Here is a 17449-nt window from a genome sequence, read left to right as displayed (position 1 = left end):
CTGGGATTACACAAGATTTGTATTTTAAAGAAAACCAGTTCAAAGGGAGCATAATTTGCTTTTTGGGTTAAAAGAATTTCTTAATATGAAATTCGAATGGTATGACAATTAGAGATTAGACTGTACATAAATTGAAATCTACATGCTAATACACACTATAGACAATGCTGATATTGTTAACATTAATAATTTGAGAATCTTATTTGGGTCATATATTCCAAGACGTAGGCTAAAATCTGTGATTGCGACTTACAGTATATCCACACCGGTGCGGTGACTGACTGCCACACATACTCTTCAGAACATTAGATTCATCCGTGCTGGAGCCGTGCCGGCGCACAACCCACGCAAGGAAGATAATTCCACAAACAGCTGCAATTGCAGGTTTTCAAACAGAGATGGCGACAAAGAGGCAAAATTTATGGACTGCAGCTTTAATCTTAAATTTAAATAAAAAATGAAAACAAAAAAAATCCAATTGAAAATATAAGTAAATAAAATTATAGTACAAAAATAATGCTGAATCTCATTTGAAACTATACATGATACAGGATTAGTGGCATCTTTTTCTGAGGGAGAACAATCTGAGATTCAGAAAACTTTTTTCAATTTTATCTTTATTTAATCTCGTTGCTTTGTAGGAGAAACAACTGAGATTTGAAAGAGATCATGTTTTTTTGTGATTTTTCACAAAGAAAGAAAGAGAGAGGGAAGGGAAAGCTAATGCATCTGTCTGCTGTGGTGGGATCAGGGTTGGGGGAGGGTTGAGGGGTTGAGGGGAGGGCATGAAACGAGGGATTAGGCAAAAACCAAAACCCCTTTAGAGTATAATGACCAGTAATCCAGCTCTAATTAAGAAAGAGAGAGAGAGCGAGAGAGAGAGCTGAGAGCTGTGAGGTCTGGGCTCTCTGGAACATTTGAGAAGAGCTGAGGTCGTGTGACATCTGATGACATCATTCTGTAATATCTTAATGATGCAGTGCTAGTTACTGCTCTCAGTTTGGCTGACTGAAGCAAGCTGTGCGTAATTTCAGCTGTGTAGAGTTGCGCTGTACTTTGATGGCTTTTTTGGCAGTAGAATAAAAGTAAATGGAAAAAAAAGGTGGGTCACTGTAGATTCGAGGTTCCCACTTCAAAGCTCAAATTGTCTGTACTGAACTCTATAAAATGGCAAACCACACACACACACACACAAACACACATATAGGAGCCAGGTCCACTGTATGGTACAGACCCATGTTGTGGTCCTGATGGATCACTGACCATCTGAGAATGCAGTGAAAACTAGGAGTGTGTGTGTGTGTGTGTGTGTGTGTGTACAGGAATTAGTGTATCGGTTATGCCAAAGGAAATGCCAACCTGCCAATCCCCCTTTACATTCACAATCTGATAGCATGAGCAAATAATTAATCTAGTTAATGGGTTTATTGTGTGTGCGCACATTCTCACGTGTGCTTGTGAGCTCGCATGTATGTCTGGAGCGAAATGTGGCGTCTGTGGGTTTAATCGCCAAGTTTGCGGGTTGATCTGATCTGGAGTTAATTGTTTGAAGAGGGATGAAAGTATGTTTACTCAATCTCTTAAAGACACATACGCACACAATGTTCAAGACTTGAATTGAAAATTAAAATAATGACTATTATTTTAGCTAAAGGATGTTACTGTAAGTATTTATGCTGTGATATTTGGCATTAGCTGCTAGGAAGCGTAAACACAGACCTGACCACATGACAGTCAACATTATAAACTGAATTTGTGGGAAGATTAAATGAAGGAAAATTGCTCTGTTATTATAATAAGTTATTATTAGGAATCCTCATTGTGTGTTCACGGCTCTGTGAAGGATTTAACACTGGGAATCTTTCAGAGTTCTGTCTGCAAGAGCATAAACGCGCCTCACACTCACGTAAGAGTGTATGTAAGCTTGTTTGCTTTTCCAAACAAATTTTAATTCAGTCTGGGAATTAGGCAGCCAGTCTGACGCTGCCACAGAGCGAGCAAGAAAAATCTTTCCATAAACATTCACCCACACAAAGACTCCTGGAGAGGGAATTTTAATGGAGAGGGAACCCTACCCCCTAAAAAATAGTGCTTCATGTCAACATACACTTATATGTGGTCCATTTGTGCCTATGGATTCATGTATTGTACACTGACATGTTTTTGTGTATTTTTAAAATGTCATGTTTAGTTGATATTTTCAGCAGCATCTGATTTTATTCTTATATTTCTAACAAAAGCTCCATACTGGACCCGTCCTGACCGGATGGAGAAGAAACTGTTGGCTGTTCCTGCTGCCAATACAGTGAAGTTCCGCTGTCCTGCTGCCGGCAACCCCGCTCCCACCATCCATTGGCTGAAAAATGGGAAGGAATTCAAGGGAGAGCAGAGAATGGGCGGGATTAAAGTAAGACAATATGAATACCGATTAAGAACATGTGCGTGTGCATGTGCAAACATGTGATTGTGTGTTTAGGATTACAGATAATAAGAATCTGCAATTAGTAATAATTTACACAGATCCTCAACATCTGCTCCTTAAAGAGCTCTCTCTCTCTCGCTCTGGATTTTATTTGCTCGTCATCTTTAGAGGATACGTCCACCTGTTGCTGTTCCTCTGAAAGAACAGAAGAACACAAAGTTCCGTGTGGTCTTGCTATTTATGTGTTGATGCGTTTGTGCGGGTGTTGTTTGTAACGTGTTTTGGAGACTGTCCACTGATTTTTTAGATTATTTTTATTTATTATTGCCATTTTTTTCATCTCTCAGGGCTGTTGCTCCTTAATGCTCAATGATTTAACCACCACAATATAAGGGATAGTTCACCCAAAAATAAAACTGTTGTCATCATTGACTCTCCTTTCAAACATGTATGACTTTTTTCTTCTCAGGAGCAAAAAATAATTTGTTTTGTTTTGTTTGTTTGTTTGTTTGTCTTTTTGGTTCTTTTATGTTTCACAGAAGAAAGTAGGTCATACAGGTTTGCAGCTACGTGAGCATGAGTTCATGACTTTTCTGTGAATTTAGATTTTTCAGTGAATTACCCCTTTAAATGCTATATAAAAAAATAAATAATAGGCCTAAATAATAGCATTATTAAACACAATTTTCCTGAAGAGGCACACATTTTCCCTATTGGAAAGGAAAAATCATGAATTACACCTAGTCTTTAATATCTCAGTTATTTCTCGTAGATAGCCTTGAGATGAAATTGAAAACAAATTGAGACTTTCACTGAAGACTTTTATAAAATTTTCTCCTGATTAAAAGACACCAGTAATTTCAGACATCCCCTCATCAGATGAGATCTCAAACTGTGCTCAGATTTGCAAAGATATGAAAGTCTGAAATCAAAAGAGCTCAATATAAAGTATTACTCATAAAGTTCTTCCCAGACCAAATATTCTAAGCTTTGCTATCCACATTTATTTTATACCTCTATACTCTCATTGTATGTCAACAATTTGTTTCTAAATTAAACAGAATTTTAGGAGAAACACCTGAAACAAATTCAACACTTAAAGCACAACTGGAATCTTCTGAGTGACTTCTTTTTGCACACACACATTTGCACATTTAGATTCTTTAACACAGCATTGCATTGCATTGACCTGTATGCATATAATATAACCAGAGTCCTCTAAGAGAGACATTTAGAAACAAAACATTGACCTCTCCACCTCTCCATGGCCATAGTGTGACCGGCCCGCCCTTACAAACACACACACGTATACACACACCAGGGGTCCGCACTGACCCAGGGTCATCCTTTATACCAGCCCTGTCCTCTGCATCAGCACAGTCACTGTTCGCATAAAGATCTCTGACAGCATCATAATAGTTTTATTTAACACACACATACACAGGAGCTTGACAGCTCACCCTGAATGTCTTCTGTCTCTATTAAGACCCAGGCTAAAAGTCACTGCTCTTATATTTATGCAAAAGGATGTGTGACCCCCTTGTGTGTGTGGATATGACAGGCCTGATGGCTTGATAACGCACTCAACGATGTGTTAAAATGCAGAGCGTTATGCGAAATTAAACATGAGGAGTTCCCTGAGAGATCAGCGTATTCCATCTTAAAGCTCTTTTTTGCATTGCAAGGGGAACAATAATGCTGTGGCATAAAGATCTCTGACAGCATCATAATAGTTTTATTTAACACACACATACACAGGAGCTTGACAGCTCACCCTGAATGTCTTCTGTCTCTATTAAGACCCAGGCTAAAAGTCACTGCTCTTATATTTATGCAAAAGGATGTGTGACCCCCTTGTGTGTGTGGATATGACAGGCCTGATGGCTTGATAACGCACTCAACGATGTGTTAAAATGCAGAGCGTTATGCGAAATTAAACATGAGGAGTTCCCTGAGAGATCAGCGTATATCATCTTAAAGCTCTTTTTTGCATTGCAAGGGGAACAATAATGCTGTGATTATGTTTCTGTTGGCACTGGAGCCGGTTGTAAGTTCGACTAACTCTCTGGCCGACGGTCAGGGCACGTTAATTGCTGACTAAATGCGGTAAGATTGCCGAATGAGTTTTAAATGCAAGAAAATGAGTCACATGCCGTACTCTCATTGTTTGAAACGATGCATGGCTTTGTTTAGACAGTTGACTTTCCCACAGCACAAACACACACATACAAACAGACACAAATTTCTGTGCCTGACTGGCAGGGTTCTAAGGTCAAAGGTCAACTCTCTATTGAGTCATCAGAAGGGGGAGGTTCTGAGAAGGTGTTGTTGTGGCGATTTAGAGACCTTGATTGGCAGGGGGAGGCGTGGCTTTTGTCATGCTCACATACGGCAGCCGAAGTCACATTGTTAGAATGCTAATCTGTGGTACTGTGGGTTAGTCACACCTCACGCACACATACACATTGATTTTTTGTGTAAACGCTGCGTTTGAGTGCGTGTATGCGAGCGGCTCGCAACATATTCAACAGCTCAATTGACGAGCGAGGTGAAGAAAGACTGTTACATCCTCCGAGAGATGAGTTGACTTTCCCACAGCACAAACACACACATACAAACAGACACAAATTTCTGTGCCTGACTGGCAGGGTTCTAAGGTCAAAGGTCAACTCTCTATTGAGTCATCAGAAGGGGGAGGTTCTGAGAAGGTGTTGTTGTGGCGATTTAGAGACCTTGATTGGCAGGGGGAGGCGTGGCTTTTGTCATGCTCACATACGGCAGCCGAAGTCACATTGTTAGAATGCTAATCTGTGGTACTGTGGGTTAGTCACACCTCACGCACACATACACATTGATTTTTTGTGTAAACGCTGCGTTTGAGTGCGTGTATGCAAGCGGCTCGCAACATATTCAACAGCTCAATTGACGAGCGAGGTGAAGAAAGACTGTTGCATCCTCCGAGAGATGACTCAATTTCAGTCGCACTGCTCTGTGGGACCACCAGTGCTAAATTCTACATGCTTGGAGCATCAGTTAATCTAATCCACCGACAAATGTGCCTTTTGTCTGTAGGCCACAGCAGTGTATGTCTTTATTAACTGCTTAGGTGCAATTTGTTATTAATTTATGTGTAAAAAATATGTTTAAAGGTCAAGTATTTAATGTTCACTATTCTCATGTAGCCTGATTTTTTGCTGTTAACATAAGGCTAGTCCACTTTGCAGCTTCTTTCCAATAAAGCTTTTTGGGCATTTGTGGGCAATAAAGGTCCTTTGTCGATAGCGTAGCAGTATATGAAGTACAGTTTACACAGAAGTAAGCTAAGAAGTAAACTGATCAGCTTTCTGTTGGTCAGCACTGCCAATTTGCTTAACCATCTTGAATCCAATCTGAAATCTGCATAGGGAAATGTTTTACCTTAATGCATAATTTCCAGTCATGTGGATTCCTATTGAAATAACTGCATTTCTATCTGACTGACAAAACAACAAATGACCAGTTGTTGTTTAGGGTGCGTTTATATTGATACCACAATGATAGACTGGTGTGGAAAAAGTAATAAATACAGATAAGTTTACATATAAAACTCAGAAACAAATAAGAATACATTATTCTGCTCTGCATGTCTAGAAAACGGGCACAAACAAAACTCTCAACCAACAATTTTTTGTGAAACCTGTTTGAATTTTTTTTTTTATTCAGTTTTCTGCCGCTAGTGACCACTAAATACACTTCACCTTTAAGTGGTAATAGTTATCTTTATCAATATGAACTGAGAAAACTTTCATATTAGGGTGTGTATGATTATGGGCCATCTGTACAGTATTGATGGCTTGTTTTAATGGTGAAACAGGGTGTTTCCAGTGAGACTACTGTACTACTTTCCATTGAGAGAGAGAAAAAAGAAAGAGTTTTGTCATTTTAATGACTCGCCCTGGGGTCAGTTGTTTTTGCTTCCTGTCTCCGTGGGTCAAATTAAACAGCACCACTATTGGAACGAGCTCGCACCGTTTTGACACAACCATAAATCCTGAACATACACACTCAAGAGAGACCTGAGCTTCTTGGCACCCCCGGAGACCCTTTACTCCCAATATTCTCTGCAGTTCACAATTCAGCTGAATATCCACCGCACTGGTCTTACCTCCTAACCCCAGTCTGACATCAGAGTTAAAGAGGCTTAATATGTTAACAGCGTAATGCCGGGAGGAATTTGAGCAGCGCTTTTCGACTGATTATCAGACCTCTGCTTGGGTCTTTCTTGTGCTGTTTTTTCTCTGAATCATTGGGGTCCAGCACGACATTGCAACACTTTTCAGCTCTTATCTTTTGATGAAGGATGGGATAAATGTACTAACTCTCTCCTCCCATTCCCTCTGGATAAAGTGCTCGGGTAGATTGAGGAACAGCTGAGAATTCATCACAGCATTTCTTTTCAGCAGACACACTGAGATAAATGTCATACACACACACACACACACAAAATGCCAGTGTCAAGTAAGATAGGGTCCTAAATTAACTCACGCTCTCTTACAGTCTCACTGCACATGGGTAGTTGACATTAATACTTTTGGGAAGTTAACAAGGCGAATCTAGGATTTCACTGAAAGGGGAGCTGAGCTGAGTTGATGTATAGCTCAGAGTAATATTTATTTCCTTTAGTCTAAAGTTGCTCAACCAACAATAAAAAAAAAAATTATAATAATATAATTTAAAAAATAAAATAAAAATTAATATAATAAAAAAAATAATATAATATAATATAATATTAAAACTATTCTGAAAAGCATTTGGCTAGTTTTATTTATTTATTTTTATGTAGTCTCTATGACATCTTATTGGTTGAGAGACTACATTAAATATTTGTGCTTTTAAAAAATAATAAGTCTCAGGATTATTTAGAATGAACTACTTAGCATAAAGGTGTTTAAAAGAAATGATCACTAGTTACAAGGCAATACAATACAATTTCCCTCACACATTTACATTAATTTGAACCTAAAATCTTGATTTTAAAAAGTCAATGGACACATTAAATGTCAACTACTCCTATACAGACATTCACTCACACACACACATTTCTCATGCTGTTCACCGTGTAAATCAGCAAACACCGAAGCCTCACTGAGTGAGAGCGAGCCAGCGAGAGCAGCCTGTGAGAAGGTGAGGATCTCGAAGACAAGGGGAAGGAGAAGTGCAGGGGGCACAGGCGCCCTTGCCAACTTTCTTAGGCATGTGTGTTTGTCTATGTGCATGTTGTTATCAGGCAGTGTTACCATGCAACTGTTCAAAAACACAGCCCATAATATTTACACAGTTACATTTTTTTCCACGCAGACCTTCGAAGTATGTCGAGGAGGAATGAGAGAGAGACACAGAGTGCAAGAGAAACAGAAAGAAGCAGAGGGAGAGACATATATGCAATTAGAGTGTGCTCTATGAATGAATGGATGGTTATGTGTGTGTGTGTGTGTGTGTGTGTGTGTGTATGACGACTGATAACTTCATCATCAGTACAAATAATGCCACAGATACTTCACATCAATCGTGACTCACTTCAGATGAATAAACCTCTGGGATCTGCCAAGCTATTGTTCTGAGAGGCCTTACAATCAATAGATTTACTGGAACCAAGTACACTAAACAATCTGAACCCGGGCCAAAGAAACATTCAGATGAAATACAAAGGCAAAGGCGACTTTCTTTTGTGTGTGTGTGTGTGTGTGTGTGTGTGTGTGTGTGTGTGTATGCATGCATATATATATGTGTGTGTGTGTGTGTGTATGTGTGTAGGAGGTGAAGGGTTTGTGTAAACAAAATGATTTTTTTTACTTTTTTTTACTTTCTGACCAATTAGCATACTTTCCATGTCTGGTGATGTTAAAGGTATTCCAAAATAAACCTAAAAATAAATAAGTGTGTTATTATTTTCACATCCTTGTGTTGTTCTCTGTATGCTTTTCCCAGTGAAACACAAAAGTAGGCATGTCTATCTATCTATCTATCTATCTATCTATCTATCTTATCTATCTCTGTCTGTCTGTCTGTCTGTCTCTCTTTTAAACAAACCAGTGTATAGCAAACATTCAACGATAGTCTTGACAAACTTTGCTCTTCTAGTTAAAAATTCCAGTGTATGTATTTCAATTCATTTAAATTCTGTTTGCTTACATTCAAATTGTCCTGTTTGGAACCTTAATTCAACTTCAATTCAGATTTATCAGCACAATTGATCATAGTCATAACATTATACAGACACAGAATTTAGAGACTCTGTCTCTATCATCCTCTCTCTCTAGTTGAGGCATCAGCAGTGGAGTTTGGTCATGGAGAGTGCCGTTCCATCTGACCGGGGAAACTACACATGTGTGGTGCAAAACAAATACGGGATAATCAAACACACTTACCAACTCGACGTGCTGGGTATGAACACGCAACCCACACACATTCAAACTTTAAATCACTTACCTTCATTGCTGACTGCCCTCCGTCTCGCCATCTCTCGTCCAATCAGAACGCTCTCCTCACCGGCCCATCCTACAGGTGGGACTCCCGGCCAATCAGACGGTGGTGGTGGGCAGTGATGTCGAGTTCCACTGTAAGGTGTATAGTGATGCTCAGCCACACATCCAGTGGCTCAAACACATCGAGGTGAATGGAAGCCAGTATGGGCCCAATGGCGTCCCCTATGTCCACATTCTTAAGGTACAGTATCAGAAGAATGCATGAATGAACCACTTTTAAGAGGATAATTCAAACTTTGTTTTTTCAAAAAACTTTTAGTATGCATTTTTATTAATATTACGGTAATTGTGATTTGTTACGATGACAATGATTTAAACGTTTAGATTATAGTTAAATTTTTTCATTGCAATTCTTGATTTTTTTTTCTTGAAACTTTTATTATGAAAACATTTGTAGCTTTTGCTTGTTAGAATGGTCCATCATAGATGTTGAAGGCATTTTTTGAAATGTGTCCAAGTGCAGTTTAAATTAAACCACATATTAAGTCTCATGTGACTCTTAGAGCACCTCCCTCGACTCCTAATCCCACCCGTGTTAGCATCTCACTATAGACTCTGCAAATGGAGAATTAGGGGTCTCTCACTCTTTTTCCTCTCAGAGGAGTGAGAGAGGAGGCAGACATCTGTTTTAGGCTAAGCTAACCGCCGCGGTGGCGTCGCGCAGGGAGACAGCCATTAGCTGTGCTGCCCCACTCACTCTTCAGAGGAGAAGGAGGGAGGGAACAAGGGAAGAGGCTCCCGAAAAAGCCATGGAAAAAATGAGTGCGGGAAGCGAGGGAAGGGCCGAGTCAGCAGGCAGAGGAGGGGAGTGCGTCGGCTGGCCAGACCGCCACGCTATTTTAGACTCCCACATAATTGAAACAGTATTTTACTGGGAGCCGCGCGCCGGCTTTTCCCTTCCCCGCAGTCTCATCTGCGCACCCTCTAAACTAAGCCTTCCCCAGCCCTCCCAGACCGAGAGTGCTGAGCGACAGATCATGTGTGGCGCAACGCCTGCGATCAAGGGAAAGAACGGAAACTGAGAATAAAGCAAATGAAGCATCTGAAAGAAACACAGAAGCAGATATGTGTGGGACTGAAGATGATATTTGAGCATGTAGTTATAGCATATAGTGACATCAGAGCAATGGCCTAGCAGTTAGCTTGTTGAGCTGTGGCACCAATACAGGTGGAATCAGTTTGAATCCAGCTCGCAACATTTCCCAAGCTCGTTCCTGCATGTTCTTATCCCGTAATTTTTAGTTTTTTAAATAAAGAGCAAATTGCACATATACAGTAAATCTTCATGGGTTGCAGTTTGCATCCGCTGAGAGTGTTGTGTATTTGCATGCACTGTCTGTGTTGGTTTAGTTACCTGATTATAAGGAATTATGCAAATATGTTAACAGCACAACATTTTGCTGCTTCGTTGATAATAGAGTAACATTAATTGCTCTATGTTTTGTGAATAAGCCACAACCTATAAGAAGCATAATTGGAAGGAAGATGTTTGACCTGAAAAGAATGACAATGAGTTCATTTAAATTTTAATGATGTACAGTGATAAATGCCATTCAGAAACAAATTCGGTTTTGGTTCGGTTGAGTTTGTGCATTTGAATTGAGGTAGCAAACAGGAATTCTAATTGAAATTTGAATTTGACTTTAAGGAAGTAGATTAAAAAAAATTACATTTATAATTAATTAAAAAACTTATTTTTTTTATGTAAATGTATTTAGTACATTTTATTTTAAGTCTTTTAAGTTCAAATTCAAGTACTGTTCAACTTCCTGTACTAGTGCAGATAATGCCTGGTTAAACTGGATTTTGGGAGGTTACTAGGTTTTTGCACTAAAATACCAGAGTGGCGCAACTGTTTTGTGAATTTGCCCCTAAGTGTATCAGCATCTTGAAAAAGAGGTAGAACAAGCTGCGGGAGCATTTTAAATCATTAAGTGTTTGTTCATGTGTGAACGTGTTCGCCTCTGACTAAGTGTGTGTGTGTGTGTCTCTGCAGAGTTTTGTCAGTAAGGTAAAAGAGGCCCACGATATGCTGACTCTGTATAATGTGTCAGAAAAAGATGCAGGCCAGTACTGCTGCAGAGCCCACAACTTTGTAGGCATGTCAGAGAATACGTTCTGGCTCATGGTGTCCCAGCCAGGTAAAAATCTCTTTCCAAACTTTCCAAACTTGATTTGTCAATCAAGACTTTGGTGGCGTAGAGTCAAACTCCCCTAAACTCCCTCTGTTTCTCCCTGCTCTTCTCGTCCCTTTTTCACACAATAAATAAGGTGACCTGATTCAAGGACTTATGTAAGGCGTGTGTCTGCTTCGTTTAAATGCTCGCTGCTTCTTCTTCCCCAATCAATGCAACAAGAGCATGTTTAATAGGAGCCGAGACTGTGCCACACGCACTTTCTTATTGATTTTCTCATACACTACACACAGCTCTCTCAAGTATTGGGACACACACTTCTACATAAATAGGTCAGTTTCTAGTATCTAGTGAGAGGTTACATTAGGCTTAAAGCTGGTAATATTCTTCCCCGCTCTTTTTCTTTGCACCTCAAACAGATCTGGATGAAAACGAATGTGATCTGCTGCTACTGATGGGGCGTTGAATTTTCCACCAGAGTTTGGGGTTTTACTTTGCTTCTAGGTCATCTCTTCATGTGCAGGATTGTGGGATTTCTGGGTTACTGGTGATGGGTTAACTCTCGTTCAGATCTTCCTCCCGGTGTCGGGTCTGCTCTTTTCCCAAGGGTTGTGGTTTATGCATCTGTCTTTCTCTCTCTCCATCTCTCCCTGCTTTTCCAGACTGCGGGAATAAATACTACGGATAAAGAGCTGGAGATTCTCTACCTGACCAATGTGTCTTTTGAGGATGCGGGGCAATACACTTGTCTGGCAGGGAACTCGATTGGCTATAACCATCACTCTGCCTGGCTTACAGTGTTACCAGGTATACTAGTCTCACTTTCTGGGGTTTCTCTTCACTCCTTTTCTTCCCATGTCTCCACACTTCCTATTTTCTCTGTTGTCCTTGAATGTTCATAGTTTTGCAGTTCAAATGTTTTTGAAATGTTTTCAATTATATTCTCTATGGACCTTAGCCAGGGCAGACGGCAGTCTCGTTTTTATTCACGTCAAATTAAATATGCCACCCTGACTAAAGTCTTCTGAAAAACAACCCGGTAGTTTGTAATTGTTTTCAGATTTGAACATGACATATGCAGAGAAAAAAGACGGATGATGGGTTTTTCTCATAGACTGTTTCCACTCGATAACACACGCGCTCGTGATGGAAGTGCTTGTCGTGTTTACTGGAGTATTTACTGATGGCACACAGTCCCAGTATCTGGGGTGGCCTGATTCATTAATTCTTACATCCTCTGCGCTCATCCTGTTATCCTGCTCTCCGTTCTGCTGCTGTAATTAAAATCGCTCGTCTCGTGTAGAGCCACTGAACTCTATCTGTGGGGCTCATCACACAAGTGCCAAATAAGCCCCCCGGAGAGAGGGGCATTATGGGATGTTTGTACCTGCATGGGGGCGCGATAGCATGTTAATTAGTTTGTAAGTTGGCTGTAAATTAACTGCAGACTTTCTGCTTTATAACTTTGAACAAAACAATAACATGATCTCTAATCTAACCATTAGTGGGGCTTATTTCTAAAGTTACTCTCTTTTTAATTGAAAGTCTCGAGGCTGTAGTTAGTAGCCGATTTAAGTTGGGTTTCATGTTTTATTCAAGTTGATAAACTGAATTTTGTGGTCATGTGTATTAGAAATAAACAGGGTCCAAAATGAACCTTTTGCCACATAGGTGGATGAACATTTAGAGAAAATTTACTGGCCAAAAAATATTTCTAATTGCCCCTCAGCAGATTTTGTTCCTCTAATTTTATATTCCACATGTGTCTTGCCACATTTAGTTCTCGAGACTTTTAGGCAGATTTTGCACTGAGGAAAAGTTGTTTGAAGATGGTTTGTATGTCTTTGAATCATTTGTGTTGCTTACATCAGACATTATCACACTTTGATGTATTATATTATGTTGCAGTTGCAGTTATTTTCTCATCAAAGCAAAGCTCATCAAATATTACTTGCATTTGGCACTTGTTAAGCGCTCGAACCTTGACAATAGACAACACTAATAGAAAAGTGAGCCATTTTAAAACATTTTAATCAATCGTTGTGTCTGAAATTCACATATTTCTGAGTAGGTACTTCTTTTAAATAAGAACTTAATTCGCAGCCGTTTAGAAAGTATGTTCTAAATAGTATGGTGTGTTGTATGAATGTAATTCAGACGTACTACCATTCACAACAGTCATTGTTTCATGTATAGTGCAACACATTGGTACATTTGTCTCATAATGTCATCACCGCACGTCTAATCTGTGCTCTTGTGCTCTGTGTCAGCGGTAGAGATGAAGAGAGAGGATGACTATGCGGACATCCTCATCTACGTGACAGGCTGCGTGCTCTTCATCCTCACCATGGTCATCATTATCCTCTGCCATATGAGGATGAACACGCAGAAGACTCTCCCCACACCGCCCGTTCAAAAACTGTCCAAATTCCCCCTCAAGAGACAGGTAACAGAAAGTAGATACAAGATTTGATCAGCCTATTTCCTATCTTCTTTCTCTCTTTAATGTGAAGCTGTTGTACTATGTCTTTGGGCTATTGGTGTCGATGAAGACATACTGTGTGGATGTCATAGATGTGATGTGGCAGAGGGATATTCATGCTCTCCTGGAGACTGCCAGTGTTTATATCATGTTTCTCTCGTGGTGAAACTCGCTCTCTCTCTCAGTTGTTTTAAACATTTTAAATCGCAGCAGCTGCAGCTGACATACACTATCTCTCTCTAATCTCTGTCGCTCTCTCAATCTCTTCTTCTTTTTCCCTCAAGTTATTTCCAGCAATCAAAGCCTGACAATGTCACACTGGAATCAACGCAAGCTACATAATCACGTTGCAGTGTTTTTTTGTTTCTTTCATTCAAATAGTGTGTGTGTGTAGGTGTGTATTTTGAGCTAGTTCTGATTTTAGAAAATATTGAGATATCATTGTCAGACAGTTTGATCTTCCTACCGCTGACATGCTTTATCAGTGTCTCATGAAAGGCTACACAGATTTGCATTTCCTAAAGGAAATAGCAGTGCTCGCAAGGAACTAAAAGAATAGTGCTCAAGTTAAGGCAAACATGCCGTTGTCATGACATTCAGCACACTTTGTGTGTTGATTCTTGTGCAAAGACAGTTATGGATGGCTAAAAAGATGCAAATCAGTGCTGGAGAGAAACCACAGTTTGGGATGAAAATATTACATTATGATGATGCCGTTGATGTTAGTTGGAAGAAAGAAAAAAAGAGAGCCAGTTGAGCTGGTGGCTCCCAAGCAATTTTTGGATACAAGACAACAGCAAAACTCCAGATGATAGCTATGTGTGCACGGCAGCACTGAAATGTTGCTCCTCTCTCTCAGAAGCACTCCTCTGAGGAACAGACACCATGTTTCTGTCTGCAACACACAACACTTCAGAGTAGATGATATTCTTAAAATAGACATCTTGATCCTTCCTCTCTCTGTCTTGCTCTTATTTTCACGGTCTTATTCTCTTTCAGGGACAATAACATGCTGTTTTTATTCTTTACCCAAGCAGGTGTCCTTGGAATCTAACTCTTCCATGAATTCAAACACCCCGTTGGTCCGGATTGCCCGCCTGTCATCCGGTGATGGGCCCATGCTGCCCAACGTTTCTGAACTTGAACTGCCCTCTGACCCCAAGTGGGAGTTTCCACGTACTAAGTGAGTTACAAGCTGAAGTGAACATCAAATGACCATAATATTTGTGAGTTTTGTCCCTTGCTGATTGGTGATTCTGTTGTAGACTAACGCTGGGAAAACCATTGGGAGAGGGTTGCTTTGGGCAGGTAGTGATGGCTGAAGCCATTGGGATTAACAAAGAGAAACCCAACAAACCTCTCACTGTTGCTGTCAAGATGCTCAAAGGTGAGTGTGTATAAATTAAATTCCAGATGGTATAAATTATGGGGTCGTGGCCCTGCTGTGTGTGTGCACTTTGGATGGGATAAATGCATAGCACTAATGGTGACACATACTCGGCCACATGTCACGTCACTTATATATTTTTTTTACTGAATGCCAAAAAACATAAAAGAAACATTAGTCCCAGTGCACAAAAAATCTCATAAATACAGTGAGTGTGCTTAACTGTAATTAAATAATAAATACTAATATACTAATAATATATCCTCCCATTCAAAATGTTGGGGTCAGAAACATTTTTCTGAAAAAGATTTATATTTCACATAAATGCTGTTCTTTTGAACTTTCTATTCATCAAATAATCTGAAAAAATTTAAAACAAAAACAACAGAAATATTAAGCAGCACAACTGTTTTCAACATGGATAATAATAAGAAATGTTACTGCAGCACCAAATCAGCATATTAGAATGATTTTTGAAGGATCATGTGGCACTAAAGACTGGAGTAATGATGCTGAAAATTCAGCTTTGCCACCACAGGAATAAATTACATTTGAAAATATATTACAACAGAAAACTTTCTTATAAATTGTAATAATATTTTACTGTTTTCTTAGATGACGGTACAGATAAGGACCTCTCGGACCTTGTGTCTGAAATGGAAATGATGAAGATGATTGGAAAACACAAGAACATCATCAACTTGCTGGGAGCGTGCACACAAGATGGTCAGTATGCAGTATACAGGCTTTTTTTCCAGTATGTTTAGCTTTTGTCAGTTTAGATTTTTCTGACTGAATTGTTTCTGACTGCGCTCACACAGGTCCTCTGTATGTGCTGGTGGAATATGCCTTTAAAGGAAATCTTAGGGAATACTTGCGGGCGAGAAGGCCTCCTGGGATGGACTACTCGTTTGACACTTGTAAAATCCCAAATGAAACTCTGACATTTAAAGATCTGGTGTCCTGCGCCTATCAAGTCGCCAGGGGTATGGAGTACCTGGCCTCAAAGAAGGTAACACATCTACTTATCTCAGTTTGTAAACTTTTTCAAATAGAAATAATTTAATATGCTTGAATTGTTTATAAAGTTTATAAATGCTGTCTACGGATGCCAGTTATTATTTTCCAGATGTGTACATCATAGTGTGTATTTATCAGACTTGAGCATAAAAGATGGCCCTCTTTCTGTTTGTGTTGCCAGTGTATCCATAGGGATCTTGCGGCTCGGAATGTTCTGGTAACCGAGGACAACGTGATGAAGATTGCAGACTTCGGCCTGGCTAGAGATGTGCACAACATTGACTACTACAAAAAGACCACCAACGTAAGTCGACACTATTATCAATCTCAGAATGCTTGAAGGATAGCGCTCTTGGGTGGCATTGGATTGAAACACAGCGGATGTGGTTACGCACTGTATTTCAAATGTCAAGCCTGCAGGTGTTGAATTTTGTGTGTGCTTAGTTTAGGAACTTTTGAAGGTGCGTTTATGAGAATGAATTAACTGTTGATTGAGGTCTGGAGTTGGTAATAAGAACGTGTGGGTATTGGTGAGGACTGGGCAGTATTGAACACATCACGTTTACCTGGCCTGCAGTACATTGTGAAATACAGTAGCTACTGGGAAGCAACTAGGTAAGACTAGGGGTGCTGCTACAGTAACATCACTACATTTTCAGTAACATGACATTAGCTTAGCTGTGGAAAAAACACTTGTTTTCCATTCATTGTGATGAACTGGTTAAAAAATGATTCACAGAGTCATTAGAATCAGCACCTTTTGTGTCGGTAGATCTCATTCTGAACTCATTCCTGTGTCTTTTTTGTTGCAGAATATACATTTGGGATTGAAAATAGTGACTTGGCTATTTTCAGTCATGTAATCTGAAAATTATAGGCAGTGCTGGCAAATTGTAGTGAGTTACTGATTACAAATTACATGACAAAAAAATGTAGTTAGTAATGTAATTTGTTAGATTACTCATTTTAGGTCATGTATTCTGACTACTGTTTGATTACTTTTAGATTTTTATGTTATTTACTTTTATATTTTTGTCCAGACATTTGTCCAAATCAATAATTAGTAAAAGTCATTGGATATGATGGAGATATAGTGTTTCACAGCTATATATCAGCAGTGTTAATAACTTGCATAATTATCCATCACATACATGGCCTAACTCATTGAGAGGTGCTTTTGTCCCCAATTTTAGAAGCATGGATCACCAATTTATTTACATTCCATTTAAATGGCCATTCTATATTGTTAATATAGTCAAAGCTAAATGCTATTAAACACAGTAGGGTTTTCTAGAAAGTACATTTCAAAAGAGAAAAAAATAATTAGGGAGAGTCAATAAATTATAAATAATTTACTACGTTTGTGTGAACAATATGTAATCATGTACAGGTGCATCTCAATAAATTAGAATGTCGTGGAAAAGTTCATTTATTTCAGTAATTCAACTCAAATTGTGAAACTCGTGTATTAAATAAATT

The 17449-nt window shown here is 39.3% G+C and overlaps 1 protein-coding gene across 3 annotated transcripts in view; it reads left to right on the top strand.

Annotated features, from left to right (window-relative positions):
- Positions 1–17449, top strand: part of fgfr3 (fibroblast growth factor receptor 3) — a 42830-nt gene that overhangs the window by 20201 nt on the left and 5180 nt on the right. For 2 of the 3 annotated variants that reach the window (XM_016457825.1, XM_016457823.1), the window contains exons 5-14: positions 2241–2407; positions 8722–8845; positions 8937–9127; positions 11744–11888; positions 13352–13527; positions 14598–14746; positions 14829–14950; positions 15566–15676; positions 15772–15962; positions 16152–16274. In XM_016457825.1, coding sequence (XP_016313311.1) covers positions 2241–2407; positions 8722–8845; positions 8937–9127; positions 11744–11888; positions 13352–13527; positions 14598–14746; positions 14829–14950; positions 15566–15676; positions 15772–15962; positions 16152–16274 — 1499 coding nt within the window. The remainder of the gene's footprint in view (positions 1–2240; positions 2408–8721; positions 8846–8936; positions 9128–11743; positions 11889–13351; positions 13528–14597; positions 14747–14828; positions 14951–15565; positions 15677–15771; positions 15963–16151; positions 16275–17449) is intronic. The other variant, XM_016457824.1, reaches the window with a different exon arrangement.

The sequence above is a fragment of the Sinocyclocheilus anshuiensis genome, unplaced genomic scaffold (genome assembly GCF_001515605.1).
Source record: "Sinocyclocheilus anshuiensis isolate Anshui unplaced genomic scaffold, SAMN03320099.WGS_v1.1 scaffold63, whole genome shotgun sequence".
Taxonomy (NCBI): Eukaryota; Metazoa; Chordata; class Actinopteri; order Cypriniformes; family Cyprinidae; genus Sinocyclocheilus; species Sinocyclocheilus anshuiensis.
The sequence above is the reverse complement of the archived record's forward strand: the minus strand, read 5'-3'. Positions and strand labels throughout refer to the sequence as shown.